Source organism: Tursiops truncatus, chromosome 20 (assembly GCF_011762595.2).
Source record: "Tursiops truncatus isolate mTurTru1 chromosome 20, mTurTru1.mat.Y, whole genome shotgun sequence".
Lineage (NCBI taxonomy): Eukaryota > Metazoa > Chordata > Mammalia > Artiodactyla > Delphinidae > Tursiops > Tursiops truncatus.
In genome coordinates this window covers 56,527,774-56,554,670 of record NC_047053.1, presented here as the reverse complement: position 1 = coordinate 56,554,670, position 26,897 = coordinate 56,527,774, and the positions used below count along the sequence as shown (strand labels likewise).

At 53.1% G+C, this 26,897-nt stretch overlaps 1 protein-coding gene across 9 annotated transcripts in view; it reads left to right on the top strand.

Moving 5' to 3' along the window:
• The window catches only part of ARSG (arylsulfatase G), a 131,793-nt gene that overhangs the window by 75,389 nt on the left and 29,507 nt on the right, over nt 1-26,897 (top strand). For 3 of the 9 annotated variants that reach the window (XM_073798348.1, XM_073798349.1, XM_073798350.1), the window contains exons 3-9: nt 9,702-9,889; nt 11,996-12,043; nt 12,178-12,368; nt 13,106-13,217; nt 16,100-16,237; nt 24,803-24,999; nt 26,536-26,616. In XM_073798348.1, the coding sequence (XP_073654449.1) occupies nt 9,702-9,889; nt 11,996-12,043; nt 12,178-12,368; nt 13,106-13,217; nt 16,100-16,237; nt 24,803-24,999; nt 26,536-26,616 (955 nt within the window). The other 6 variants (XM_073798354.1, XM_073798353.1, XM_073798351.1 and 3 more) reach the window with 6 other exon arrangements.

Genomic DNA, 26,897 nt, shown 5'->3' with positions numbered 1-26,897 from the left:
GGGCTTTCGGGGCGACGTTTCCTGCGCTTACGTTCCCGGATTCTAATATGCGTAATTGATGCAATGGCGAGTTGCTTTGGTTTCTGTCTGGCTGTGTCTTAATTTGCGTTGATTTTCCTGTTCACGGGCTGCTGTAATGTCTGGCTCTGTATTTCTAGCTTCGCTTTACAATGTCGTTTCAGACTTTAATTAGGACCCCTGTTGGTGAACTGGTCTGAGCCTACCCAGATAGATTTGGGGAAAAACAAAGGAAGCTTTCCAAAGAGCAAGACCATTTTATTGTTTATTAATTAGTCCCTGCCCAAAGCAGGGAGAGGCTGGGAAGGGGGGAGGGTGACACGGAGGTCAGTGCATCCAGCTGTGTGGGGTGTCGGTCGGTATTTTGGAGAAGGAGGTATAGCCAGGGCTCTCTAAAGACTTGGAAACAAAGGACATAAGATTGTTCCTGAGAGTTAAGCTATAAACTTTAACACACAGTGGGGAAGGAACTGAGCCCTAAAAGCATCAGCTTAAGCGATTATGTGGAAAATGGACTAATGTGTCTTTTCCAACCAAATGACGGGGGCCTCTCGCTTCACGTTTTGTTGGTTCATTCACCAGATTTTGCTGGGGCGGCCTGTCCCACCAAAGCATTCTGTTTGGGGCTGGAGTTGCCCCTCGAAGCCCCATCCTTGTAGAACCTACAGTCTAGGGAGGAACTCAGAGTTACATCTTGCCATAGAAATATGCTATAGCTGTTCCAAAAGGACGGCATTAACATGTTCAAGGAGAGACCATGCTTAGCACAGGTGGTAAAAACAGGCAAGCATGATGGTACCCAAGAATGGTATTTTTGGCACTGCCCAGGTGTATCAGTCAGCTCGGGCTGCTGTAACAAATACAGCAGTCTGGGTGACTTAAACAACGGACATTTATTTCTCACAGTTCCGGAAGCTGGGAAGTCCAAGATCAGGGTGCCAGCTGGGTCAGGTTCTGCTGAAGGCCCTCTTCCTGGCTGGCAGAGGGCCATCTTCTCCCTCCATCCTCACGTGGCAGATAGAAAGCTCTGGTCTCTCTTCCTTTTCTTATAAGGACACTAATCTCATCATGGGGGCTCCACCCTCAGGACTTCGTATAAAGGGAATCACCTCCCCAAGGCCCCACCTCCAGGTACCATGATGCTGGGCAGAAGGGCTCCCGCATACGTATTTTTTGGAGGACACAAGCGTTCAGTCAGTAGCACCAGGCAAGAAGAAGTGGTGGTCACAGCCTTTGAGCATCCCAGACCCACTGGCAAAGGTCAGTCCGCAGTGAACACAAGTCCCCTAGCTTAGCAAACAAAGACTTTTTCTATGACCCATTTGAACTCCCTTTGTGTTCATTAACTCCACACTCCCCAAGGCAGCCTTTGGATTCTGATTTCGTGTGCAGGAAGGAGACACACTGACCTTGCCGATGCTCTGGTTCCTCTGTCTGCCCTTGGACGTCATCTGGGAAGCAGGCATTCCGGTGTCCCTCACGAGCTCACGTGGTTTGCGTGGATGTGAGTCAGGCTGTCAGGGTTGGCACCAGCAAGAATGAGTCTCAGAACTGTCCCAGCCCAAGGCCAGTGACTAGTTTTAAGGTAGTTCCTTCTGTGGACCAGCCCGGCTGCAGCCAGCCTTCTCCCAGATGGAAAGGGACCTGGGAAGAACATGGTATGTGGGGCGGGCTGGCCTGGGCTCAAGTTCTAGCGCTGTCATTTCCTACGCGCAGGGGTCCACAGTCTTTGATACTGAACAGGGATCAGACAGAGTAAGATGCGTGTTCACGCCGGCTGCGTGGTCTCGGGAAGGTTACTTCCATTCTCTGCGTTACCTTCCTGATCTGTAAAACGGAATTCTGATGATTTGAAACGATATCTGTAATATGATTAGGGTGGTAGCCACGTGATAAGTGGTAGCTATTTTTAGTATCCTAAGACAAACACACATAAAGTTAAGGGATAGTTATACTGTATTTATTTTTTTATTGAAGTATAGATGATTTACAGTCACTTCTATGTGGAATCTAAAATATGGCACAAATGAACCTCTCTACAAAACAGAAACAGACTCACAGACGTAGAGAACAGACTGGATCTTTATACTTCGTATATATCTATAGGTCTCAGCTTACACGTGACTTGTTTGAGGAGCACGTGATTCCCAGAGGCCTCTCACATGCTGGGGTCACCCACCTCTGACTCTGAACCATGTGCTGCTTGAGGGCAGAGACTGACCTTGTCCTGTTACCTGTTGCGCTCCAGGCCCCTATCCTGTTTCAGCTCCAGTGAGGTAGCCAGGAGGCTGGTTGTAAACAGGAGAAGCGCAGCTCTACCAGCCGAAGCGCAAACGGGGCACAGCTTTGGCTCACGGACTAAACTCTGGAGAGACTCGGTCTTCTGTCTGGCCTTCTGGGCCCGTTGACCCATTCTTTCAGGCTCCTGGTTAGGGTGAGAGGTGAGGCCCTTGCCCTTCTGGGATTATATCATTTTAGCTTGAGATTCGAGGTGGGGAGAAAAAGCTATTCCTCTCTGCCTGGTTCAGAAAATGCCAGTTTTGGATTCTGAATAGCCCTGCTCAGGTCGTGGGCCTGATCGTTGAGGAGAGGGCTGTGCTGCTCCGATGGGCCCACGTCGGGGTGCGTGGATGTGAGGGCAGGGGGCCCCACGGAAACCCCTTTAGTCAGCGCCCGGATACTGTCAGATGAGTGTCTACATTCAGGCTGCCAGGAGGGTTCAGGAGCTCCAGAGGTCAGAGTCAAGAGCCGTCCTTCTGGGGAATAAGGGAAGACTTTGTGACAATGGGAGGCTTTGAAGGTTAGGTAGGGATTGGGAGGGGCGGGGAGAGAGGCGGGCCTGCAGGCTGAGATACAGCCAAGTCGGGGCATCGGGCTGGCGAGCTGCACGTGGGGTGCGGGACGGCAGGGAGGGGATGGGAAGCGTTCCAGGAAGAAGAGTCCTGTCGGGCTGAACTTCGGGGATTTGTAGGCTGGTGTGTTCGTTTCCAGGAGCTGCCGTGACCGAGCACCACAAACGGAGGGGCTTAAAACAACAGAAATGTGTTCTGTCACACGGTTCTGGAGGCTGGCAGTTAAAGGTCACGGTGCTGGCTGAGTCACGCTCCCTCTGAGACGCAAGAAGAAGCTCCTTCCCTCTCCACCGCCTGGTAGCCCCAGGCGTTCCGTCGCGTGTGGATCCAACGCTTGTCTTTGTCTCCTCAGTCACTTGGCCATCTGCCCTCCGAGAGACCTGCAGGTCTCCTCGCTGTGTCTCTCTCCTCTTTTCTTTTTTTTTTTTTTAAATTTTATTGAAGTATAGTATAGTGATTCAGTTCTACATATATATATAATATTCTTGTTCATATTCTTTTCCATTATGGTTTTTTTAATTATTTTATTTTATTTATTTATTTTTTAAATTTATTTTTGGCCGCGTTGGGTCTTCGTTGCTGCGCACGGACTTTCTCTAGTTGTGGTGAGCGGGGGCTACTCTTCATTGCTGTGCGTGGGCTTCTCATTGCAGTGGCTTCTCTTGTTGCGGAGCACGGGCTCTAGGCATGCGGGCTCAGTAGCTGTGGCTCGTGGGCTCAGTAGTTGTGACTCGCGGGCTCTAGAGCGCAGGCTCAGTAGTTGTGGTGCACGGACTTAGTTGCTCCGCGGCATGTGGGATCTTCCTGGACCAGGGATCGAACCTGTGTCCCTTGCATTGGCAGGCGGATTCTTAACCACTGCGCCACCAGGGAAGTCCCCTCCATTACGGTTTGTCGCAGGATATTGAATATAGTTCCCTGTGCTCTACAGTAGCACCTTGTTTCTCTCCTCTTGTTTTAAGGACACCAGTTACATTGGGTTAAGGACTCAGCTAACCTTATCTTAGCTGATTACACCAGCAATGACCCTGTTTCTAAATAGGTCGCCTTCTGAGGTATGGGGGTTAGGATTTGAGCTTATCTTTTGGGGAGGACACAGTTCAACCCATAGCAGGCAGGCAGGCAGGCAGCAGTGGCTCAGGGGCTGGAGAGGGAGGTTGGACCTGTGCGTGGTGAGTTACCGTGGCCAAGCAGAAGGTATCACTGAAGACCGGAAGTCACTGAAGACCGGGGGCCGGGGCCCGGCATGACCCACCCGCGGGCAAACCCGGGCTGGAGAGAGCGTACCTGGCTTCTTGGAAGGTCGCTGAAGTGATTCAGGTGGGGGGACAGCAGAGGGACTCAGAGGTGATGCCAGGTTGACCGGAGGGGGTGGACACGGGCTCTCGCAGGGAGGATGCACGTTGGGGCCGGGGTGACCTGTGATGTACGGATTTGCGGAGCAAATAGGATGCCCGAGTGGTCCCGACAGGAGCCAAGTGCCACCACCCCTAGGATCCCGTCCGTTTATGCCTTGCACACTGCTCCCCTCTCACACCTGAAATGCGCTCTTTCTCCCCATTTAGCTATGATAACCATCACGCAGACTACGATGAATTAAAAAATCTACTCTGACCCCGGAGCGCCGCTAAAGGGCTTGACGCATATCGTGCCATCAGATCCCTCAGATGACCTGGTGAGGCTGCTACGGTTGTGCCCACTTTGCAGATGAGGATACTGAGACCTGGCTGGAGTTACCTGTCTTGTCTCACACTGGAGGGAGCCGGGGCCGGAGATGAACCCACACCTGTTTGCCCGCACTTCTATCCCTCCTGCCGCTCCACCACCCATACCTCACTCACTGTGTCTCTCTGGCCGGGCTCATCTTATTTTGTCTGGTTGCCCACATAGGTCTTGACCCTCTGCTGAAGTGTAAGCCTCTGACGGAGAGGGCTGTGGTCCCCTCCCTGCCGTCCTTCCGCCAGGTATGGCTGGTGGAACTAAGACCAGCAGCTCAGAGTGAAGGGTTTGGGCTGAGCGGTGATGCGCGTGTGTATCTGTCGAGAGGCACAGATGGGTGAGGGCAGGAGTGAATGTCCACTGGGAGCGTCTCAAGGTCTGGTTCCAGCAGGGAACCCGGCCGAGGAAGCCCTAGTCCCCCCAGATGGGAAGAGCCATCTCACTGGTGGAGTGCAGGACTCCAGCTGCCCAAATCAGAGAACCCGCCTTCCTGAGGTCGGGAACCAGCCCCCCGGGGCGGGGGCGGCGGTGGCAGCGGGCAGACACACCCAGGCTCTCGGGGACTCCGTTCTAGAGGGGCAGCCGGGCAGCAAGCAAGGAGACCAGTCCATGAGCAAGGTGAGGTCCGAGTGGATAAAGGCTCAAGACAGAATAGAACAGTGATGCAGTGGAGAGTGGTCAGGTCAGGAAAGCCCTCACTGAGTAGGTGAAATGAGAGCTGAGACCCGGATGAAAAGAAGGGGCCCGTCATGTGGAGACCAGAACACAGCCTTCCAGACGGAGGGGACATGAGAAGGGCCTGAGGCAGGGACAAGCTCGGGGTGATCTCGGTAGAGCCGCTCTGGGTGGTGTGGCTGCTGGGGGGAACCGGGGTGGGAATAGGGATGATGACGCCTGGGTGCAGATCCCCTGGGCGTGGAGTTCCCACCTTTCCCCACGCTGTCAGGATCCTTGCACCCCGTTCCAAGGAGCTCCACCCAGGCTGCTGGTGGTTGGAGGTGGCCAGCGTGGGACTCCAACAAGGATGCCTGGCGCCGCACCTGCAGGGCTCTCTCCGTTCTCTGCTCTAACGGGATTACTTCCCTGGGACTGTGCAGGGCACGGACGCCCAGGAACCTCCAGTTGCCCGGGGTCCCGCCTGGCTGCCCCTGGGGCTGGGAGGAGCTGGATCTCAGAAAACCTACTAGCTATCAGTGTTTGGCTGTATCTGTGTGCTCCAGCTCCCCGCTTGAGAAGCTCACGACCGTGACTTTGGGTTTACCTAAATTGCAATGAGGACTTATTTGCGGGTTTCCAGCCAGGAATACTGTTAGCTGATAAACAGTTTTCAAGATCACTTTGGCCGCCCCATGGAAAACTGGGAGAGGAGGAACTGGGGGCAGCAAATGTAAGTGGGGAGCAGGGCTGCCGCGTTCAGCTGGGCGGGTTGAGCGCTGTTCAGCTCCGCACCGGGGTGTGGATGGTGGGTTAATGCTCTGCCGTCGCCATCTTGAAATGCTTGGTGGGTTTTGAATAAGGGCCTTTGCATTTTCATTTTGCTCCGGGCCCTGCCTATTGTGCAGCTGCTCCCACTGTTGTGGGTAAGGAGGTGACCCATACGGAGCTACACCTGCAGAGCAGAGTGAGTCCAGGGACAGTGAGTGCTCGTGGCTTAGAGGAGTGCCCGGATTCTAGAAGCCTGAGCATTAGCCGTGAGAGTAATAAAAGCCGCCGAGTGCGTGGTACCGTAGTAGTAATCTAGTCGTAGTAAGAGTCATCGTTATTATCTTAATTAACTTACTTTTGGCTGCGTTGGGTCTTTGTTGCTGCACGCTGGCCTTCTCTAGTTGCGGCGAGCGGGGACCACTCTTCATTGCAGTGCACAGGCTTCTCATTGAGGTGGCTTCTATTGCTGTGGAGCACGGGCTCTACGGCGCGTGGGCTTCAGTAGTTGTGGCGCACGGGCTTAGTTGCTCCGCGGCACGTAGGATCTTCCCGGACTAGGGCTCGACCCTGTGTCCCCTGCATTAGCAGGCGAATTCTTAACCACTGCGCCACCAGGGAAGTCCCAGTAGTCATTATTATAAGGAACATTTAGGAGTGTGATCTAGGAGGATGTTTGTGCTTTAATCTTGGGAGGAAAAGAACAGAAGAGGCTGGGTACAAATGAACGTTTTCTTGGGAGAAAAGTATGAACACTGAAGTGGAGCTCAGTCTGGGATTCCAAGGGCAGCGGTTGCCAGCTGCATGCAACGTCCAGAATCCTGGATTTTGCCCCAGGGATTGAACTCCCTGAGGCCGCAGTATGTGGGCAGCTGGGATGCTGTGAGAGAAGCCGGTGCCTGGGAAATTACCCAGGGGACCAGCAACTGAGGGACAGAAGGGAGGCTGCACGTGCTACTTCCAGCCCCAGGGGACGGAGGGACAGGAAGGAAGTGCTGGCAGGGGTGTGAAGCCAGAGTCGGGGGCCCTGGAGCTCCCCGAGGCTGGAGGGAGGCCTCGCCCAGCACCTGCGGACCCAGCATGAGCGTTGGAGCACCTCGCTCCCCTGCCCTCATTCTGTCAGATGGAGGCATCGCACGTCTGCTTGAAGAGCACGGCTTCAGGGCTGGGCCGGCGCTTTCAGACGGGCACTGCTGGGACCTCTCGGTGCGTGTCACCGCTCTGTGAATTCACCCATCCTCTGGGACTGAGGCCCAGGTCTCTTTAGCAGAGACTCACCACGTTGTACAAAAGCAAAGAGTACGGTGGCATCACCCTCTCCACATGCGCTGGGTGGTGCCCACCTCGTGCTGGGCTGAGGACTGAATGGTGGGGAGAGGATGGTCCGGTGGGAGACAGATGCTGCTCTGGTGGCGAACTGCTGAGTAACAAACCATCCCCGAAGTCAGCAGCTCAAAACAACAACCATTTCATCACGTCTCATGATGCCGAGGGTCAGGAATTCAGGCATCTCTCGGTTGGGTGATCCTTTACCTTGTTGTGTTGACCAAGGCGGCTCTGGTGAAATTCAGCAGGCAGATGGCTGCGCTGGGAGGTCCAGGGTGGCCTCACGCACACCTGTGACGTTTAGACGCAGTGGCCTCAGCTGGGGTCATGGGCCGGAGCACCTACAGATGGCCTGTCCAGCTGGGCCGTGTTGGGGGAGTCGATTTCTCACCCAGCGGCTCACAGAGTGTTTTCAGGGAGGAGGTGGAAGCTACCAGTCTCGTGAGGGCTGAGCCCAGAAACTGGTGCAGTGTCCCCTTCACATCCTCTGGGGCTCAAAGCACTCACAACGTCAAGGGCGGGGGGACCTCAGGCCCCGCCTGTCACGGGGAGGCCTATCCACGGATTCGTGGCCATCTGGAAGCGGCCCCAAACAGGAAAACAAAGAATTAGAGTTCAGTGTTGTAAAGGAGATGCCAAAGGCTATATAATCACGTAGAGAAGAGGGGGCCTTGACTCCACGTGGGGTGGGGAGGTGCAGATTGGGGGGCTGGGGGAGAGGCAGGGAGAGGCAGGGAGGGTGACCTGGGTGGGTAACATCTGAGTCTTTGAGCGGGGTCTTGAAGACGACTGGGACTGGTCAGTCAGGATAAGGTGGGACACTAGGGGAAGGGTTTGGGGAGTGGGGGAAGAGCATGGGCAAAGGCACAGCGGACAGGAGTAAGTGGGGGCTTGGGAGGATGTGAGGAAGCAGCTCAGGGCAGGAGGGGGGCAGCGGCTGAGCTCCGAGAAGCAGGCAGAGAGAGACTGTGTTTTCCAGTAAGAGACTGGTGTGATCCGACTCCCACTGTGGAAGGACATTTGCATCAGTGTGGAGGATGGTTTCGGAGGTGGGGAAGAATGGGTGAAGGTGGTGACGACTTCTGGGTGTAAGTCATGAGACGTAATGCATAGCATGGGGACAAGCGTCAACAATGCTGTCTTGTGTATTTGAAAGTCACTAAGAGAGGAGATCTTAAAAGTTCTCATCACAGGAAAAAAGTTTGTGACTGTGGGAGGTGACAGATGTTAACTAAACTTTACTGTGGTGATCATTTCATAATATGCACTTATATCAAATTATGATGTTGTACCCCTGAAACTAGTACAAGGTTATGTGTCAATTATATCTCACTAAAACCAGAAGGAAAAGAATAGAAACGTTCTCCCACGTGGCCGTAATCCTGAAAATGAGCGATAATCCCCAATATCATTTTATATCCAGTTCATATTAAATCTCCCTCCCTAATTAGCCCTCAGGTGTGGTGCCAGCGCTTCTGAACTGGGATCCAGCGAGATTCATGTATTGCACTTGGTTCTGTCTCTTTAGTCTTTCCTTATGCACAGTATCACCCCGTCCATCCCATCGTTCCCTCAGATGTTGACTGTTTGAAGAGATGGGACTGGTTGTCTTATCGAACGTCTAGAGAATGGTTTGGTAAAGTCTCTTCTTGTGGGGTCATTTAATTTGGTCTTGCATTAGCTTTTTTTTCCCTGTAATGTGGAAATTAGGTCCAGGGGTCTGACTAGATTCAGGTTTAACGTTTTCAGTAAGAATCCTTGGTGTCATGAATTCATATTGCATCCCGTCAGGAGACACATGAAGTCAGGTTGCCCCTTCATTAGTGACATTCAGTTTACTCACGTTCCTTGAGGGTAAGAAAGTGGCTGGACTTCTCTGTTTCTACATAGTGTCTGAAAAAGGGCTGGGCTTACAGTAAGGAGTAATAGATAGTCAGCTCTTGTGTCAGCAGTGGTGATGTTCTATAACGTCCCTGTGAACACTGAATCTGTGAGAGCCCAAACAAGAAGGTCACCTTGTCCAACCTCAGCTGGAAATGTGCAGATTTTCACAGGTCTGCGTATATCCGTGAACTATCCCTTCAGAGCCACGAGTGTTGATTTCTGGGGTTACAGATGCATTAAGTGAGTAGGTGAATATAAAATGTGGAAAATCCGTTCAATATGTGGGATTAAATCCCTTCGAATCAGCTGTGTGACCCTGGGTTAGTCACATAATGTGTCTCTGGGCTTCATTTTCTTTACCTGCCCCACGGCTGGCGGGTCCTGGAGCTTTTCCCCAGCGCTGGGACCCCAGGGATTGAGTCCCTCTTGGCCCGGCTTTCTGTGGTCAGGCCGACCCCCATCGCTCTCCTCTCCGCGCAGGTTTGTGGACTTCCACGCGGCTGCGTCCACCTGCTCGCCCTCCCGGGCCGCCCTGCTCACCGGCCGGCTTGGCCTCCGCAACGGAGTCCCTCACAACTTTGCGGTCACCTCTGTGGGGGGCCTTCCACTCAACGAGACCACCTTGGCCGAAGTGCTGCAGCGGGCTGGCTACGTCACCGGGCTGATTGGTAACGTGGCCCCCACCGCCCAGACCCCGTCCCCCCTGCATTTTCTGTGCTGACTGCTTTGTGTCTGCAGAGCTGCCGCCTCTCCTGCTCGTGTCCGCTTTTCTGCTCATTTCTCGCTGTAGGAGTTGGGAATGCTTTCAGCTCTAAGCAACTGAAACGACCTGCCAGGGGACTAAACCATGTATGGAACTAGTTTCCCCTGGTGCCCCCTACAGAGGCCAAGACAACCCAGCCTCCCGACGGCATCCTCAGGCTGCCTGTGCTTAGGATCCTGGCTCTCCAAGAGCTGGGTCCGGCGGGGTTCCCGCCTCCCTCCACCACGTGAAGGGGCAACGAGGGTCCCTGTGGGGATGTCCTCGGGGCCCCGGGCTCCCCGTTAACCTGCAGGAAGCTGGCATTCCTGGTGTGTCGGCCTGGCTCCTCCTCTGGGTCAAGGAGCCTGACATAACTTTGCAGAAGATCAGACTGCAGTGTGGCCTTCATTGTCCTGGGAGGACGAGACCATTAAGGTCCCAACCGGCTCTCCTTTTCACCCCTTTCTCTCCATACCCGGAGGTACGAACTATTCTGAGGCTCTCACTATGGGCTGAGCGTCCTCACCCGCCCTGTCCCTGCATCCGTGTAAGACTCCCAGCCCGGGGGGCGGGAGGGCTTTGGTCCCTGGGCTCTCTGACCCTAACACGTCATGCAGCATCAGGGGCACTGGGTTCTTCTCGAGCTGGGTTCGATCTCACTTGCCCCTCCTTCTTCAGGCCTTTAAATCCCAAGAAGGCAACTGATTACAGGTCGACTGTTCACCTCTCATGACACCTTTTGCTTTTCTGGGAGAGGGTACTGAAGCGTAGCTCCTTGTTGAGATCGTGAACTTCCTAGCAGCGCGCTTACAGGGCAAATGAGAAGCCTGCTGAGGGAACACCGAGTCCACTGACACCACTCACTGTTTGCTTCTCATCTTGCTCTGTGTTCATGTGTTTGTCCCCAGCTGCACATGTTATCACTCGGCCCTACTTTTCTCCCCCTCCTATTATTTTCTATGTCCTGGTGATATAATTCTACACGCTTATTATAATTTTAGAAGCAATTTTAAAATTGTACTATAATTTTATATTTCCACGTCATGCTGAATCTAAGCATTCCACTTAGCTTAATCCACTTCCCTCAACTTTTTATGACATTTGTTTTCAAACCTACAGACCAGTTGCAAGAAGGGACTCCTAGACCCCCATATACCCTTCACCTCGATTCACCGTTGCTCGTTTTGGCCACAGGCGTGTGTCTTGAAAAGATGGTTTGGAAGCATTGTACTGAGGCCACGTGAGATAACTTACTGAGTCAGACTCCTGTGGTTGCCTGTTTCTTTCCGTCCTTGGCGTTGTTTCACGCTGCCGCCGTACTGGTCTTTGCCCCGCGTTTTTGATTCTTCCCCTTACCTCGTGGGTGACTTCCCTGTGGGATCTTTACCCGGAGAGCAGAGAATGAGCAGGTCAGAGGGTCCCAGCCTCGCCTCGTGCCCCCCAGTGAACGCGTTTACAGCGCCAGGAGCAGCCCTGCGGCAGAGCTTCCTCGTTGCTGGCCTGGCTCTGGCGGCGCAGGGAGGCGGCGCCCCGCTCAGCTTCTGCAGAGGACGATGATGAAAGCAGGCGGGAGCGGCATCTCTGGGACTGTCTGGGCCGTGCACTTGCTCCTTGGGTCCTTTGCAGGGCCCCAGGCAGGAGGGCCGAGTGGAAGGTGTGGTGAGCCCTGGAGGGGGTGGGGGGGGTGGGGGGGGGCGTTGCCGTGGGCGCTGCACCCTCTTTGTGGGGCAGGAGCTCAGCCTGCTAACTTCTCTGGGCTCCCGGTAATGGCTCGTCTTCCCCCCCCCACCCCCCGCACGCTTTCCTGCCTGAGTCATGAGTCATCCTTGCTTGCTTTCTGTCTCCCTGGGGACTCCCTCTCGGTCCCAGAGAACGAGGCTTGGCTGTCACACAGCACGTGAGCCTCTCTTTGCTTGTGCTCAGGAAAGGGCAAAGCTGGTGGAGACCTGAGTGTGTGACCAGCTCCACCAAGGGGCTGGGAGCCCCCATGGGGATTCCTCTCAAAGTCTCTCTCTCTCTCGTTTTCCTCCAGGCAAGTGGCATCTTGGACACCATGGCTCTTATCACCCCAACTTCCGTGGTAAGAATTCTTTGGAGGATTGGTTACCTGGGAAACAGAAAATAAAGGTCTCTGTGTAAAAGGACTCTATAAGTGTTTCAGCCATCCTGCCCCTGAGGGGCCTCTCTCCTGAGTCAGGACACCTTCGTTCACAGGCTCACCTGGGTGGGTTTGAGGTGCCAGCGTTGCCTCTGTTTGCACATCCCTCTTGCCCGGCACCTTTCCCGGCCCCCCTCTTTGGTGCCTGTCTACCCTTCGGGCTACCCCATCGTGAGGCCATCAGTGTTCTCCTCGACCCAGTCCTTCACGTGTCTGGGAACACTTGGCCCCCGTGAGGCCCCGCGTGGTAAGAAGTAAAGATCGTTTGATGGGTTCACTGAAGCAGGGGCTCGGCGGGGAGTAGGGAATTCTGTGGGAAACTTCACACGGAAGCTTGTGCTGGAGAAGAGCTGGGATATGGGAGGGTCTCAGAAAAAAGTCAACACAGGGTTTTCAGGTCTCAGTTTGACCCTCACATCCTCCCTCCAATACCCCTCCACCCTCTCAAGTCCAATCCTGCCAGCCCTCTGCGTCCAGCTGAAACGGCAACTCTTCTGAGAAGCATTTTGAGATTCCTGTCCCAACCACATCCCACCCCCAGCATCCAGGGGTAACTTCATCCTCTGATCCCTCTTGTGGGCTTGCTGACAATCCATCTCTTAGAGCTGAATCTCTGCTTCTTATCCTCCCGCTCTTGAGGGCAGAGTATATTCTTTTACTCCCCAGAGTGTCATGCAGGTAGCAGATTTTCACCAGACATTTCCCAGCGGTGTCCATCATCGCACTGGGAACGGGAGGTGTTCAAGACATTCTCCCCACTTCCTTCCACGCAGGGTTAATGCTAATCACAAGAAGTTTTGCAAATCTAGTCTTGCAGCCAGGACCCAGCAAAGTGTTTTCTTTGCACACTACAAAGGGCTATTAATCAAATCCTCTTTTAATTACATACGCCATAACACTGCAGAATTAAATCATGGAAAATTAAATTTCTGTCCTGGGTGTAAGAATGCAGGCTCATAGCCTAACCCGTTCCTTCTCTTCCAGGGTTTGATTACTACTTTGGAATCCCGTACAGCCATGACATGGGCTGCACTGATACCCCCGGCTACAACCACCCCCCTTGCCCGGCATGTCCACGGGGCGGTAGACCGTCAAGGTAATCCTAGCCAAGGCATCAGCTCTGGGCTCCAGAGCCAGGTGAAGTCCTGGGGGTGTGGTCCATCAGAAGGAAATGAGCGAGGCCCACGGGGAACAGTTACAGTAGCAAAAAGGGATCAAGTGCCTGGGACTTCTCTGGTGGCGCGGTGGTTAAGAATCCGCCTGCCAGTGCAGGGGACACGGGTTCGAGCCCTGGTCTGGGAAGATCCCACATGCCGCGGAGCAACTAAGCCCATGGGCCACAACTACTGAAGCCCCTGTGCTCTAGGGCCCTCGTGCCGCATCTACGGAGCCCGCATGCCGCAACTACTGAAGCCTGCGCACCTAGAGCCCGTGCTCCACAACAAGAGAAACCACCGCAATGAGAAGCCCACGCACCACAGCAAAGACTAGCCCCCGCTCGCCGCAACTAGAGAAAGCCTGTGCGCAGCAACGAAGACCCAAATGCAGCCAAAAAAAAAAAAAAAAAAGATCGAGTACCTTTAGTGCAAAAAATTTAAGTGCATTATTTGCATGGAGTGCAAGAACACTTTTCACGAAGATGAGGTGAACAACATTTTTTTAGTTGGCATTTTCCAGGTTCCTTGGACTGTTTAGCTCAGCAGGGGAGAGGCTGGTGCGACCCAGGGTCTCACGCAGGTGGCCTCCCTCCTCTGCCTGCTGGCTTTGCTCCTGGACCACTCACCTGGCCCTGACACTGGACATAAGGAGGGAGCTAGACTGAGAAAAAGTCCACCGGGCTCCCTATAAGCCCTACCCCCGCCCTGAAATAAGCCAGCGTTTCGACATCGGAATGCCGTGCAGGCACTCAACAGGATGTTTTAAAAACGTATTCAGTGAAATGGGAAAATGCTCACAATAGAATAGTAAGTGAAAAAAGCAGGAAATAAATCATCAACACTGTGACCTGAACTACCTCTGTATTTATGCCTCTAATAGCCCTAAAGGAAATACGCCAAGATGGTAACCATGGTTCATTCACTCTGGTTGTGGCATTAAGGAGTTTGCAGTTTTTTCCTCTCTCGTATTTTCCAAATATTCTGTAATGAGCTTGCAGTACGTTTATTATCAGAAAAATGTAATAAACCGTATTCAGGTAATAAAGCAGCCCAGACCAGGTGCTCTGCTGTTCGGACGGTGTACTGGGATTGTTCATAACGTTGCAGGTGTCTGGGCCGCCCGGGGAAAGCGTGTCTTGGGGCTTATTAATAATAGTTAGCATCATAATGGCCATTTGTTGAGAAATTGTTACATCCTAAGCGCTCTGCGTGCTTATCCGTGACCCACCGGACCTCTGAGTGAGGCAAGCGTTTCTCCTGACTGTCCTGAGAAGGAAGCTTACCTGGTGGCCCAGGTCACAGTGGAGTCATGAGAGGGAAGGATGGAGAGTCCCGTCTGGGTCTCTGAGTCTAGAGCCCAGGTCTCCTCTCTCCTGACTACTCAGAGGGTGGTCGCTGGGCCAGCAGCGCAGGCATCATCTGGACGCTTGCTAGAAATGCCGGTGTTCAGACCCCTCCCAGAGGTCTACCTTTTCACGAGATGCCCAGGAGATGCAAGAGCCTGTTGGCAGTGGGAGGAGTGACGTCACCACGTGAGAACCTGCCACTGCTCTCTCATCACCGCCGGGCGCCTGGGGCTCACACCTGTGGCACCCCTGCCGTCTCGTGCGATGACCACAGCCTGGTCCCTTTTCCGTCTGTGTTAAATCAAATAGAAGAAAAGTGTTGGCTGAAGGAGGAAAAGGGGGAGAAGGTTAGGGATGATGGAGCAGCCACAGGATCATCCAAAGCTGGAAGATTGGACACGAAGATGAGGTTAGCGTTGTGACACCCGGGACCGTGCTCTTTTTCTCTTTTTAAAACACTGTGGTCCTTGGTGATTACCCCAGTCTGACCTTGTCTCTTAAGCTTCCGGCACAAGTCTGTGTGCACATAGATGTGTGACGGGGGCTCTCCTTTCTTCCCAGATTCTTCCCTGCAGCAGGAGGACAGTTTCCCTACCCAAGAGGCCCCCCGTGACCACGGCCTCTCTCCATTGTCCTCAGCTCCTCTTCCAGTTCTCTGTATCCCCCAGGACAGAGGGCTTGAGTTTTGATTGCATTCCTAGTGTGCCGAGCAGTGTGAATGCTAACCGTTCCTTATCCCTGGAAGGGGCCCGGGCAGCCCCACACTTCCCACAAGGAAAGTCAAGCTCTGAGAGCTTAGGTAACTCACGCGAGATCACAGCCGGGGTCAGGATTCAGCTGCTCTGCTGGGTCATTCGTACGTCAGATTCATCTCCATCTGTAAGACCAAGGGCTGAGTTTGTTTTTTTCCAGGAGATACAATAGGTTTGACCCCCACTTTTTCCAATTGCTAAAATTTCCCCAAATTCTCCAAACACGGTTTGAAATTCCAAAGTTGTTGGATTCCTAGCCATCTGTCCTCTCGTCAGACGTCTTGTCACACAAAGTCCTGATTGTTGACTTGGGAAAATACCAAGCGTTGTACCCCATGGACGGAAGTCATGACTTAAGGGGGCCGGTGGAAAAAACCAGGGCTACTGATTGTCTCTGGGACTCTGCTGTGTAATGTACTTTGTTTAACCTCAGCTTCTCTGCCAGCAAAATGGGTATAATCATACCCCTAGCTCAAAAAAGTCGTGAGCTTTGCAGAGTGGCCAGGCTTGTCCAAGGAGCCTACACGTCTATTCAAAGGGAATAGGAGAAGGTGTTATATTGGTTTTGCACTTGGAGGAAATGGCAGACTGGAAGAATCACTTGAGGCCAGGCTGTTAAGTGTTCTGTATTTATGGGCATCACCGCATCAAAGCGTTTTGTTTGACTCGGTGACTACTTAGGTCGTGGGAATGAACGCTCCACCGTCTGTGATTTCCACCCAGGAACCCTGAGAAGGACTGTCACTCGGACGTGGCCCTTCCTCTCTATGAGAACCTCAGCATCGTGGAGCAGCCCGTGAACTTGAGCGGCCTCGCACAGAAGTATGCCGAGAAGGCCACCCAGTTCATCCAGCGGGCGAGGTGAGCCCCCCCGTGTCCCCTGGCCCCAGCACGGCCCAGACCGCGGCAGAGCTCCATTGCCTGATAAAGATGCGCGCGTGCATGTCTCCTGGAAATAAAGCTAGAAAACTGTCTGTCCTGGGGTCTCCAGGCCTCGGTTACAAGTGCCTCGGGTACGTTCCCAGGGTCCCTGCTCAGACCACACTCTCCCGTCATTGTCAGGTGTCCTCTCCTGCTAGCGTATCACCTCCCTGAGGGCAGGGTCCATCCACTGTCTTCTGGGCATTCAAGGTGTTTGTCGAGTTCATTCGTTGACAGGCTATGTTTGTTTCCTATTGCTGCTGTTACAAGCTGACCACCAACTTATTGGCTAAAACAATAGCAATTTATTCTCCTACAGATCTGGAGGCTGGACGTCTGGAATGCGTCTTGTGGGGCTAAAATCAAGGTTATCAGAAGGGCTGTCTCCATCTCGAGGCTCCAGGGAGGATTGTTTCTTGCCTCCTGCAGCTTCTGGTGGCTGCCGGCGTTCCTTGGCCGTGGCCGCATCATATTCCTTTTTTTTTTTTTGGCGGCACCACTGGGCTTGTGGGATCTTAGTTCCCCGACCAGGGATGGAACCTGGACCCTGGGCAGTGGAAGCATGGAGTCCCCACCACTGGACCGCCAGGGAACTCCTGGCCACATCGTTTGAATCTCCACTTCTGTGGTTCGCGTGCCTTGTCCTCTTCTGTAGTCATATCTCCCCCTGCCTCCTTCTTATAAGGACATTCGTGATTACGTTTAGGGTCTACTGGGAATGATCCAAGATAATCCCCCTATCTCAAGATCCTCAACTTAATTGCATCTACAACGTCCGCTGTGGGGACACTCAGAGATTCCAGGGATTAGACCCTGAGTATCCTTGGGGGCCAGTATTCAGTATAACACACAGGGGTCCAGCATCTACAGGGCCCAGGTAACCTGAAGCGGGAAGCAGGCTGACGGTGAGGCAGTAGGGAGTGGTGGGGCCTGCGGTGAATTTCGAGCACCTGTCCCATCTAAGGCCGCCTGCTGCTGCTTTGTGGGAACGGGGGCCTGGCTTGTCAGGCCTTTCCATTTCTCAAGAAAGACAGGCCACCTGGCCCTTGGCGGATCTCCTGATCTCTAACTGTTAGCAACCACTAACTGAAAATAACAAAAAGCAGAAACCCCAGAGCCATACCACAGTGGGTCTCTAGCAAGCTGTCTCTGTGTGAGAGCTGCTCGCTTCCAGCCTCTGTCAGATCAGAGATCAGCACAGAGAGTAGATTGTGCGAGACCACAGTCAGCTACTACTACTGACCTTGGGGTGCATGTACATAGGTGGCGGGGTGCAAGCCCAGACACACACATGTGCACACACACAGTCACCCCACCCGCTGCCTCTCTCATGTGCACTGGTGCATCTTTCTCCTAAGACTGCAAACTCTCTCTCTCTCTCTCTCTCTTTTTTAGGCCGCGCCATGCGGCACGCGGGGATCTTAGTTCCCCAACCAGGGATTGAACCCGTGTGTTGGGAGCGTGGAGTCTTAACCACTGGACTGCCAGGGAAGTCCCAAGACTGCAAACTCTTCAAGGGCCGGGGAACAATTTCCAACAGGTCCTTTGGTATTTTCCACAGCCTTTGCCTAAGTGGGCAGGAAAACGTGTGCTGCACACCCGTCTACTTGCCCAGAATTAAGAATAGACTCCACCTTGGGATAACTGATCTCATCATTTCCTTGAATGTGCAAGAATTCCCCCAGCCCCTCGCTCCACCATGCTGGACTTTTCTAGACAGAAGGGCAGCTGGGAGGGTGGAGGTATAGCCATGGTGAGGAAGGTCTACCCCTGCTTTTGCAATGAAAGCACAGTGTTCTCAGGGGACGGTAGCGGGTAGCAGCCGGCTGGGGACTGATTAACTCTGAAGAGGACATGGTGCTGTTCATCTACCACTTGATTAACCAGTTGAAAGACTAACAAATCAGTGAACAAACTCTTTATCATAGGAAAGAGGGGAAGAGTTTGCTAATTTATTAATTAGTTATTAAGTGAAAAGTCACATGAATCCTGTTGGCTTTTTGCTTGACAGAAAAGAATCCTCAGGCATGCTGATTTCTTTAGGATTGGACTTGCCAATTCATCCATGATTTTTGACGTGTCAGCAGAAAAGCCCCCAGATCTGTGCTGTTTTCTCCGCCATGACCCCTTACGCCACCTTGACTTGTTTGTCAAAACTAGCGGGGGTCCCTGGAGTGTGGTTTCCTGCCCCTGCTCGGCAAGGGGGTCTTCTTTGAACGTTTTTCCTTGGGGCTTCACTTGATTTTAGACCCCTAACCTAGCAGTGATGCTGAAGGCTAATTCTTAAAAAAAAAAAATTTTTAATTGAAGTATAGTTGATTTACAATGTTGTGTTAATTTCTGCTGTACAGCACAGGGATTCAGTTATACACATATATACATTCTTTTTCATGTTCTTTTCCATTATGGCTTATCCCAGGATATTGAATATAGTTCCCTGTGCTCTACAGTAGGACCTTGCTGTTTCTCCATCCTGTATATACTAGTTTGCATCTGCTAATCCCAAACTCCCACTCCATCCCTCCCCCACCTCCCCTCCCCCTTGGCAACCACAAGTCTGTTCTCTATGTCTGTGAGTCTGTTTCTGTTTCATAGACAGGTTCACTTGTGCCATATTTTAGATTCCATATACAAGTGGTATCATGTGTTATTTGTCTTTCCCCTGAAAGCTAATTCCTGATTCGAGTTTTTTAGACAGCAGGCAAAGCTCCGAATTGGCAAAAAAAAAAAAGAAAAAGAAAGGAGGCAGCGGATGGCCTGGGCGTCTGGGCTTCTAGGTCATGCAGCTGGCTGGTCCTCTGCTTCCCACAGGGTCTAGGATGGCGCATTTAACCTGAGTTGGGAATACAGGGCTTGATGGGCTGAGCGTATTGGGGTAGGTGTGAGGTGTAGTTGAGGATGTTTGAAATCAGAGTGTATGGTCCATATTCCATGGAATTGCGCACTTAGAACTAGGTCCTAGAGAGGCACAGAGGACAAAGAAGCCCCAGCCCTCCTGGGCTGGAGCCTGGGACCCACATCAAGGGCTTGATTCCTTCTTCTCCTTGACTCAACCCCTCCGCCTGCATCGTTCTCCCCCTGCTGGTCTAAGCCTCCTTCCCCTTCTCACCTCCGTCCTCACCCGTCTCCCACCTAAAGCGCACCACCTGCCACCCACATCAGGGCTCCGGGTTCAGCCTGAAGATCATTCTGTCCTCCTGACACCTCCTCTCTTCTTTCTCCTGTTTGGGTGTTCCGATGAATGACGGGTGAGGACATGAGTGATTGCACGCACCGCTGGGCAGTGGGACGGCCGTCCTCCTCCTGCAACCTCTCCCTCTGCTGTTCTGTCCGCCTTGAAGGGCGACCATGCACTGTCCCCCTGGAGCCCCCCCGTCCTTCGGGCCACACTGTCTCAGAGATGTCTCCCCTCTCCGCCTCCCCCCCGCCCAGCTTGGGTCCCCTGTTATGCTCTTCCACAGCACCCTGTATTTCTCCTCCATCATTCCTACTACTATACATTTGTAATAATGATCTGATTCATTTCTTTTTTCTTTTTTTGCGGTACGCGGGCCTCCCACTGTTGTGGCCTCTCCCATTGCGGAGCACAGGCTCCGGACACGCAGGCTCAGCGGCCATGGCTCACAGGCCCAGCCGCTCCGCGGCACGTGGGATCTTCCCGGACCGGGGCACGAACCCGCGTCCCCTGCATCGGCAGGCGGACTCCCAACCACTGCGCCACCAGGGAAGCCCTGATTCATTTCTTAGTTGCATCTTTCCCTCTGCTGTTTCCAGTTGGATGTGAAGCTCCAAGAAGGTGGAAATCCTGCTTCTGTGTTTGTAGCTGTCTCCGCAGTGCCTGGGGCTTGGTTAGCACTTAATAAGTATTCATTGAATGCGTGAATAAAGAGTGAGTTGCTTGATCTGGCCCCAAACGTGTGCCAGTGTTGTGCTGGGAATACACACGTGGATTAGATCTGTTTCGGCGTTCGAGCGTCTCCCAGGCCAGTGGGGAAACAGATGATGTTCAAAAGCCGGCTTTCGCATAGGCTGCGTTGTCAACACTGATCAGCTCTCTAAGGGAGGGGAAGAAGGGGCCAGGGAGGAGGAAGCCACCTGTGAGCTGGGAGCAGAGAGGGATCTTGATGGCTTTGGAGTGGGATCTCAATGGATTAATGGATTAAGTGTTTGCAGGCAAGATACCAGGCAGGGTGCTGCCGGGAGAGGAGTGAACAGGCGCAGGAGGACGTGAGGTGGCCCCGGCGTGGGAAGGACGGCAAGGCTGGGAAGGCCGCGGATACCGGGCTAGGGCTTTGCACTGCCCGCAGGCTCATGGAGCCCCGGTGGGCTTCTGAACTGAGAACTGTCAGGTCCAGTCTGGATTCCAGAAGGTTCTCTGGAACGCTGAGGCCCAGAGGGTGACGGTGAGATTTGGGACGGGGCGGGGGCGAGTGGCTATTGCAGCGATGCCTCCTGGACCGGTCAGCCCTGGGGGCTGCTGCAGGGGCAGCCGAGGGAGCCCGGCTCGAGGGCAGCCCTGCTGCCACCTTCAGGCCTGGCTCTCCTGCCAGGAGCCCACTGGGGACATTTCCTGAGAGATGGGCATCCCTCGCTTGCCATTTTCTATTTCAGATCAGGAGATTTTCTCCAGACTTGGCTTCCCCAGGTCTCAATCTTTGTGCATCTCCACACCACGCCCCACCCTCCCTCTGCTGGAATGTCCCCTCCAGCGTCTTAATTCCTCTGATATCTTAACCCCTTTTGTTAAATCTGAACATGTTCTTCTAGCCTCCTTCTGTGCTGGTGAATAAACACACACACACACACACACACACACACACACACAGGCATGTATCTATATTTAAATAAAAATGAAATCATACTGCCTTATAACTGGCCTTTTTTTTTTTTTTTTTTTTTGGGTTTGCGGGCCTCTCACTGCTGTGGCCTCTCCCGTCGAGGAGCACAGGCTCCGGACGCGCAGGCTCAGCGGCCATGGCTCATGGGCCCAGCCGCTCCGCGGCATGTGGGATCTTCCCGGACCGGGGCACGAACCCGCGTCCCCTGCATCGGCAGGCGGACTCCCAACCACTGCGCCACCAGGGAAGCCTTTTTTTTTAAAGCACCAAGTCTCCTCCACTTTTTTTTTTTTTTTCTGGCTGGGCCGCATGGCTTGTGGGATCTCAGTTCCCCAACCAGGGATTGAACCCGGGCCACGAAAGTGAAAGCCCAGAACCCTAACCACCAGGCCACCAGAGAACCGCCCATCCTCCACTCTGTATTTGCCATTCAGCACAGGAGTGGTTCAGGGGATAGATGCCCCCAGGGAGCTAGTTTGTGCGGTTCCTACAACATGCCGTCTTTACGAGTTCTAGCGTGGTGTCAGGATGCAGGGAGAGAGGTGCTCCCTGGGTACCGTGGGTGCTTACTACTGCAGGCTCGTATTAGTCATACTTATTAAGAAAAGGGTACCACTTATGAAAACCTTACTATGGCATTAAATACTCACAGCTGTATCAGGGAGGCATAGCTGTCCCCATCGTGGAGACGACAGACGTTAAGTGAATTGCCCAGGGTCACACGACCATGAAATAAAATCCCAGGGATTCGGATGTGGGTCTCCAATGCCCGTCTTCCCTCATCTTCACAGCCCAGGGTGCCAACAGGATTTTGATAATGGGTGGGAGTTTGCAGGATAATGATGGGGGTGGGAAGAGGGTGGGTGATGGGACCACGCCCCCAGCCCATAGGTAGCTATTAGCTGATAAATGTTTAACAACCAGCAGTCAGAGAAAAAGCTCTGATTTGCCCATTTCTGTGGCGTAAATACTCTCACTGTGGCTGAATTCAAGATACCAATGAGATGTCTCTGACCATGGGGCTGGAGAGATGTGCCGCGTAGCACCTCATCATGTGGTGTTCCCACCGCACAGATTCAGCGGCCGCAAAATAAACTCCAGGGCACAGATAATGGTAAAATGTGGTAGAATAACTAGGATGTGATAAATCGTGCAAGTTTATTACCTTTGTTTTTTTTTTTCAGTTGATTTACAATGTTGTGTTAGTTTCTGTTGTACAGTAAAGTGAATCAGTTATACACATACATATATCCACTCTTTTTTAGATTCTTTTCCCATATAGATTCTTTTACAGAGTATTGGGCAGAGTTCCCTGTGCTGTACAGTAGGTCCTTATTAGTTATCTATTTTATATATAGTAGTGTGTATATGTCAACCCCGGTCTCCCAATTTATCCCCCCCACCTTTGTTTTTAATATCATTTATTTAATGGTAAGTTGATTTCATTTAATTTTTAATGGCAGCCATGTTTAACACCTGGCTTGCAAAATTCCCGAAATCTGAGCCAGCTCCACCCGGCATGCTGCTGCCACGTGGTATCCACCTGCAGATTATGACAAGGCGTCCCCGCTGAGTGTGTGCTGACCGGTGCCAGAGCGCCCAGCTCGGCCGGTGGATTGTGGGCTGGCATTACACTCCCATCCGCTCTCTCAGCAGGATGTCCGCATGCCGGATTTGTGCACAACCTACACAACTGTACATGATCATCTTTGTGAGATCAGGCAACAGACGCCCTACATCAGCACCATGCAATAGCGCTCCCTGCAAGGAAGAACATGTTCTCTCTGTGCTGTCCAGGATGGTAGCCACTGGCCTGAGCATTGGAAATGTGGCTCAGGCAACTGAGACACCCGATGGACGGATAGAGAAAGAGATAGACATAGAGAGAGAGATAGATAGATAGACAGATAATAGATAGATGATAGATAGGTGATAGATAGATGTAAACTGTACATAGCGTAATTTTTCCTTTTCAGTATATATATGTGTAACTGAATCATTTTTCTGTACACCTGAAACTAACACAGCTTTGTAAATCAACTCTACTTCAATTAAAAAAAATTTTTTTAACATCTTTATTGGAGTACAATTGCTTTACAACGGTGTGTTAGTTTCTGCTGTATAACAAAGTGAACCAGTTATGCATATACCTATGTCCCCATATCTCTTCCCTCTTGCGTCTCCCTCCCTCCCACCCTCCCTATTTTTTTAATTTACCTTTGCAAGTGTACAGTTCTGTGGTTTTAAGTACATTCATACTGTCCTGCAACCATCCCCACTATCCATCTCTAGAACTTTTTCATCTTCCCAAATGGAAGCTCTGTACCTGTTAAACACCAGCTCCCCGTTTTCCCTTCCCTGCAGCCCCTGGCCTCCACAGCGCTACTTTCTGTCTGTATGAAGCAGACACTCCAAGTACGTCCTGTAAGGGGAATCGCACCATATTTGTCCTTTGGTGACTGGCTTATTTCACTGAGCATCGTGTCTTCAAGCCTCATCCATGGTATAGCATGTGAGACGCTGAACTCTTAGCTTTATTTCATGTTCGTGAATTGAAATCAGAATAGCCACTCATGACTTGTGGACATGGACGATACAGCTCGTGAAATGTTGCAGAGAAGTTGTGGGCTAGAATGGGGAAGGAGAGGCCCCCGTCTGGGACGTGCATCTTCTGTCCTTCAAAGAGAACCGAGTGCAGTACAGTCCCACCCAATCAGGGGACTTTGGGAGTTGGGGTGCAGGGGCGTCTCTAGGGCGAGGTTTGGTGCAGAGCTGAGGCTGGGGGACTCAGAGAGCTTGATGTGAAGTGGTGTGAATCGGGGGCAGCCAAGAGCACTCAGGCCAGTTTGAAAGTCGAGTGTCCAGGTGGCCTGGTGTGAAAGAGCTGCGCTTCCGTCGCCAGCCTACGGACTCGCCTGAAGTTCCCCCCTTGCCCTCCCTGTGTCCTCTGAAAGACCCCCCACAGGGGTGGGCTGTGGGAAGAGACTCCCCGAGGGTCCCTGCCGCTGCCCTTGACCCTGCCCCTGGCCTGGGAACGCAGGTGGGGGGCAGGCAGGAAGCAGAGGCCTCCCAGGGGAACCTGCAGGATCAGAGTAGGGGCAGCCGGGAGCCTGGCCTCCACCAGGACCTTGATCGAGCTGTTCCCAGCTATGGCCTTGGAATTTCCCGTGGTCCGTTTCAGTCATCCGTTCATCTCCTAGAAAGAGCCAAGGCTGGGAATGGAAACGATGGCCTGGATGCTGCGAGAGAGCAGCTGGAACTTAAAAATACGTTTGCGCTGGACGTTAGCATGAAGCTGCCAAGAGCCAGGGCTCTGCTCTCAGCCAGACCTTAGTTTAAACCCAGACTTGGTCGCTTCCTAACCCTGGGTAAGTCTCTCAGTTTCCCTGAGCCTCTGATGCTTCATCCGGAAAAGGGAACTTGGGGGGTTTTATGAGGCAGAATTCAGGCAACGTGAGTCATGTTCAATGAGCTCCCGGTAAACGTTAAAAGGGCAGAAGCGAGTATTACAGTTACTCTCAGTCTTTAACTAGCTTTACCCCCCATTGCCTCTGCAGGCTGTAGACGGATGTGTACCTCCTGAGCACACCGGGTGGAAGGGCTTCTGGGCTCTTCTCTGAGGCCACGGGACCCTTCTGGAGAGTCACCTCCGGCTCTGTCGTTTCAGTGCCAGCGGAAGACCCTTCCTGCTCTACGTGGGCCTGGCCCACATGCACGTGCCCCTGTCCAGGACCCTGCTGTCAGCAGAACCCGGGGGTCGAAGGCCGTACAGTGCGGCTCTCCGGGAGATGGACAGCCTCGTGGGCCAGATCAAGGACAAAGTTGACCTCACAGCTAAAAACAACACATTCCTTTGGTTTACAGGTGAAGTAGTAAAACCCAGCCAACCTCGCTGGGATCTAATGGATAACCCCGCACACGCCCCACACAAGAGCAGAGTCTGGGCGAGTGACCCTCTTCAGCTGGGCAGGGGGCTCGCCTCGAACTGGGGGCCCTGCTCGCGTCCGTCGGCCTGCGTGCCGAGCACCTGTCCATTGGGGCCTCCAGGGCTGTGCCCCTGGAAAGGCTTCGCACAGAGAGAGCGGGTACCCTGCCGGCCCCTTGGGTGTTGATCAGGGCCATCTGGGTGTTGCTGTTAATTGTTAATGAGTGACTTTGACATTGTGGACCTCTGTAATCCTCGGGCAATTCCAAGAGTGCTTCTTTACCGTCTTCCCCCATCCCAAAGGTTGCCAGCGGTCAGCAGGTCACATCTTCTGGCTGAGTGCTGGACCAGTGAGCTGTTTAAAGGGCCCACACAGGCATCACTGGTCTCGGGTCCCTGTCTGGAGCGAGAGTGGTGGACACTTGGGTTTGAATCTCTACTCTTGGGAAAGTTACTTTATCTTTTATAAATTTATTTATTTATTTTTGGCTGCGTTGGGTCTTCGTTGCTACCCGCAGACTTTCTCTAGTTGCGGCGAGCGGGGGCTACTCTTCGTTGCACGGGCTTCTCATCGCGGTGGCTTCTTTTGTTGCGGAGCGTGGGCTCTAGGCACGCGGGCTTCAGTAGTTGTGGCTCGTGGGCTTGGTAGTTGTGGCTTGTGGGCTCTAGAACGCAGGCTCAGGAGTTGTGGCGCACGGGCTTAGTTGCTCCGCGGCATGTGGGATCTTCCCAGATCAAGGCTCGAACCCGTGTCCCCTGCATTGGCAGGCGGATTCTTAACCACCGCGCCACCTGGGGAGTGCCGGGAAGGTTACTTTAACCTCTGTAAGCCTCTCCTTCCTCGTTGGCAGAATCAAGCTGACAGTGAAATCTATTCCATAGCACATTGGGGGATCAGGAGATAACGTATGTGTGCATCAGAGGGGCTGAAGAAAGAGTTGCTGGGCACTTCCCTGCTGGTGCAGAGGTTAGGTCTCCGTGCTTCCACTGCAGGGGTCACGGGTTCTATGCCTGGTTGGGGAACTAAGATTCCACATGCCGTGCGGCCAAAAGAAACCCACAAAAAACAAAAGGAAAGAAAAGAAAAAGTTGCTGGGCTGAAGATAGTGGCAATAGAATTGCTGAGCCCAGATCCAAAGGCAGAAGCCTCAGCGTGGGGCGCGCTCGGGGCAGGACAGCCCACCTCTCCGGAAAGCCCATCGGAGGCAGCCCCCTCTAAAAGGTCCTTCAAGGGTGGGGTTGCATTTGTTTGCACAGGTCTTTTTTCTCTCCAGTCCCCTGCTGTGCACAGGGATGTGGGACGAGAGAGAGAGAGAGAGAGAGAGAGAGAGAGAGAGAGAGAGAGAGAGAGAGAGAGAGAGAGACGGAGTGAGAGAGAGAGAGAGAGAGAGAGAGAGAGAGAGAGAGAGAGAGAGAGAGAACCGGGCAGAAGCATCCTCCAGTAACTGCTGCCTGTTGCTTGTTTTGGTTTCTAGGAGACAATGGCCCGTGGGCTCAGAAGTGTGAGCTGGCAGGGAGCATGGGGCCCTTCACTGGATCATGGCAGACTCGTCAAGGTAGAGGCTCACAGCTGGGGTTGGGGCATCTCCCCGCAGGTGCTGAGTCTGGGCTGGGGCATGAGATCCGGCCTCTGGGAGGACCAGTTTATAGCTGGGTCTTGGGACATCATTGTGAAATAGGGACAGATTACTCACAGCCACTAGCTCCCAGAAGAGAAACAATTTGGAGCGGAGAAGGTGCGTGTTCACCCCGGGGGTTCCCTTTCCTTCCCTCCCAGGGCGTCGGCCCGCTGACAGGCAGCCCAGCAAGTATGCTTTGCCTCTACCCTCACCCTCAT